Source organism: Calcarisporiella thermophila (assembly GCF_041956535.1).
Source record: "Calcarisporiella thermophila strain CBS 279.70 unplaced genomic scaffold VTP21scaffold_8, whole genome shotgun sequence".
NCBI classification, from domain to species: domain Eukaryota; kingdom Fungi; phylum Calcarisporiellomycota; class Calcarisporiellomycetes; order Calcarisporiellales; family Calcarisporiellaceae; genus Calcarisporiella; species Calcarisporiella thermophila.
The window spans coordinates 1195170-1198049 of NW_027192198.1; the positions used below are offsets into that span (position 1 = coordinate 1195170).

A 2880-nucleotide genomic window follows, 5' to 3' on the forward strand; every position below is an offset into this window, starting at 1 on the left:
GTCACGAAATCTAAGCCTCTTTTCCTTCTACTGCGCCATAAATCCATATTGTGCCAAATTTCCTCACAACAGAACACAACAGCTTCGATAGCGCAGTTGGCAGCGCGTGAGTCTCATAATCTCAAGGTCGTGAGTTCGATCCTCACTCGGAGCAATAATATTCGGCGTTTAATTTGTCTTTTTTTAATTTGATATCAATATTGTCATAATTGTATGGTACAATGAGACGAGTCGTCTCTCATTGTACCATAAAAGTCCCTAATTGAATTCATCAGTATTGTTTGCCACGTTCTTTAATACCACTTTTTTGCTTTTGTTTTATTTTTTCCTAAGTACTATAACACCCAAATTATAAGTCAGGCTAAACTTCCTATCTTACGATCAGTCAACAGGCAAAAACATTTCGAACCCAACATTCCCCGGTTCCACTTGACTATTTAGTTCGATGACAACAAATGCCTTTTTTTTATCAGTATGAAGAATAACTTAACTCCTAAGTATCCGCATATTTCTATCGTAAACTCAAAAAACTGTTACACTCAGCCTTTAACATACATTTATTTTTTTTTATCAAAGTTAAGTCTTTATTGTTTAAGAAGACTCTAAAGTACAATGCTTACATTATTGAAAATAATAAGATGAAAAGAAAGCTAAAGATTAAGGCGGTAATGTAGATAGGATAAACTGATTATAACGATTTTCAACTCAAATAGGTAGATGAATAGTAAATCGCAGCTAACTGAGGATATCAGAGGATATTGTGACAATTGAGATGGAGATTGAAAGAGAAAGAAAAGGAGTAGAAGTAGGGGCTGCTCTGTCATTTCAGTACTAGAACCGCTCTAGTATCACCTTCTTTAACCGCTCCCAATTTGCACCACCTGTTTCGAAACTGTTCGATATGTTGCTTTTTTCGTACTCTTATTAGTTCGGCTCCTAGAGCCTCCTCAATATTCAGTCTGGCCCGGTTGATGATAGTTTCGGTGAGGCGCGGGTGCTCTCTAAATGGAAAGCAATACGTTCCCGATGGATTTGCCACAGTACCGAGTCGAAGGTGATTTGAACTACGTGTCTTGCTGTTCGCGAGGATTCAGATAGGTCTCCTAAAATGAGGCTGCGAGCAGTCAGTACCTGAGAATTCTGGGGGCCTGTGATGGTGGCAATACACCTTCCGCCCACTACCACACTGGTGTGCGTTCGGGACATTCGAAAAAGGTCTGACGAAATGTGTCCCTCGAATTGTTACAGCGTGTACACTTCGGATCATTACCAGAGAATGCCGAGTTAATGATAACTCGCTCTACAAGGATCCACCAACGTAACTGTTGGAGTACGACCAGGCGTGACTGATAATCTGAAATTGTCGGTATTTTAATTAAACTTGATTTTTACTTGTTTGTGTATAAACCATATTACCTGTTTATGATTTCTTGTTATTCTTAAATAGCTCAGCTATTTTGTCTTTCTTTTAAGAATGGTGATTAATATACTCTGATTAAAATCCCAACAGTAACGCACGGTGGCTTGGGAGGGTATTTTTTCTCTGCTCAGATGTAACCCGTTTCGAGGTAGACTGGGGACCATAGTCAAATGATTTTGTTATGGAAGTTACCCTGTCTATTTAGCTGTACGGGATACTCTGCAAGAAAAATGTTTTAAAAATAAACAGGTGTCAACCGATTGAAATCATTTACTAGTAAACTCATTTGTAGCTTTAAAATTGGTAAAATATATTACATTAGATTAGATAAATTGAAAGATACAATGGAACCAGCTTGTTTTGCACTTTGATAATATTCGACCTTAATTCGAGGTCTCACCAATTTGATATTAGAATTACTAAGCGCAAGGAGGCGGCGAGAGATTGAAATGTTCCGAGGTCGGAGGTGCATGCAGGATATAGCGATAGAAGGGTTGTTAAAGCTGTACTGGTATTGGAAGGATTAATAAAAGCTCCTTTTCAATTATTATTCGTTTTTATTTATCCTTTTTTTTTTCGAGAGCTTAATGTCAATTAGTATCCTAGCATTATTTTATTAACTAACAATTACAAGATATTGGATAATACACTCATTTACAATATACAGTATACTATTAATAATCAGCCACTAATAATCTAAATAATCTAAATAATCTAAATTTTTTTCCACCTATATAATTCATATGCTTTATTAGAGTCTTTTCAGCTTTAAATATTCTAATAAACTAAGTATGATAAAATAAAAAAGAGCTGACTATGTCATGATCTGGAGCATATAAAAGACCAGGATAGCAATCGTAAGAATGCCAACAAGTAATAAGCTGTTGGCTTCGAATACATATTTCCGCCCAACTTGATTCTCGCAATCAAAGGAAGACTAAAAGGATTCTAGCCGAAATTGGGGATGTGTATGCGGATCTGGGCTCCTGTTACAATGAAATAGCCTTGAAACTTGAGGAGATACAGAGCGACTAATCCGATAAATACAAGCTTTTTATTTTAATTTTTCCTCTAAGGTATTGTGTTTGTAGTATCATAACAACATATGAAACCAAATATTTCCAAAAAGTTGGCTGGTTTCATCACAGCTATGGACTCCACTTGGATGACAGCTAAGATCACTTATGAGTAGTTGCAGGCGGCCTCTTGACTATGCCATCTGGTCGGGGTACCTTAAAGATGCTTCTCTTGTTCTAGGCGGCTTTTTACATGAGGTCTACTCTGCCCAATTTGCTCCTCGTGGGTTCTAATATACAATGAACGTGAGTGTTATCCCCATGCTTCTAGATACCGCCACCATAATTGTGCCAAATCTTCTCAGTCGAGAATTGATAGGCATGATCAAAGGTTGTAAAAATATGGCTAATTGAGCCCCCAAAAATCTAATTTTGAATTAAGAA

At 37.0% G+C, this 2880-nt stretch overlaps 1 protein-coding gene and 1 non-coding gene across 2 annotated transcripts; one reads left to right on the plus strand and one right to left on the minus strand.

Moving 5' to 3' along the window:
- The first annotated feature begins 81 nt into the window (after positions 1–81).
- On the plus strand, positions 82–154 carry VTP21DRAFT_t100. The gene has a single exon. It is a non-coding gene; the product is annotated as a tRNA-Met (tRNA).
- Positions 155–820: 666 nt separating this feature from the next.
- On the minus strand, positions 821–1267 carry VTP21DRAFT_11335 (uncharacterized protein; the record flags this gene model as incomplete). Its single annotated transcript, XM_069390769.1, has 3 exons — positions 821–1001; positions 1069–1103; positions 1169–1267. 3 exons carry the CDS (start codon positions 1265–1267, stop codon positions 821–823), a joined length of 315 nt encoding a protein of 104 aa, XP_069252884.1.
- Between the last annotated feature and the right edge of the window lie 1613 nt (positions 1268–2880).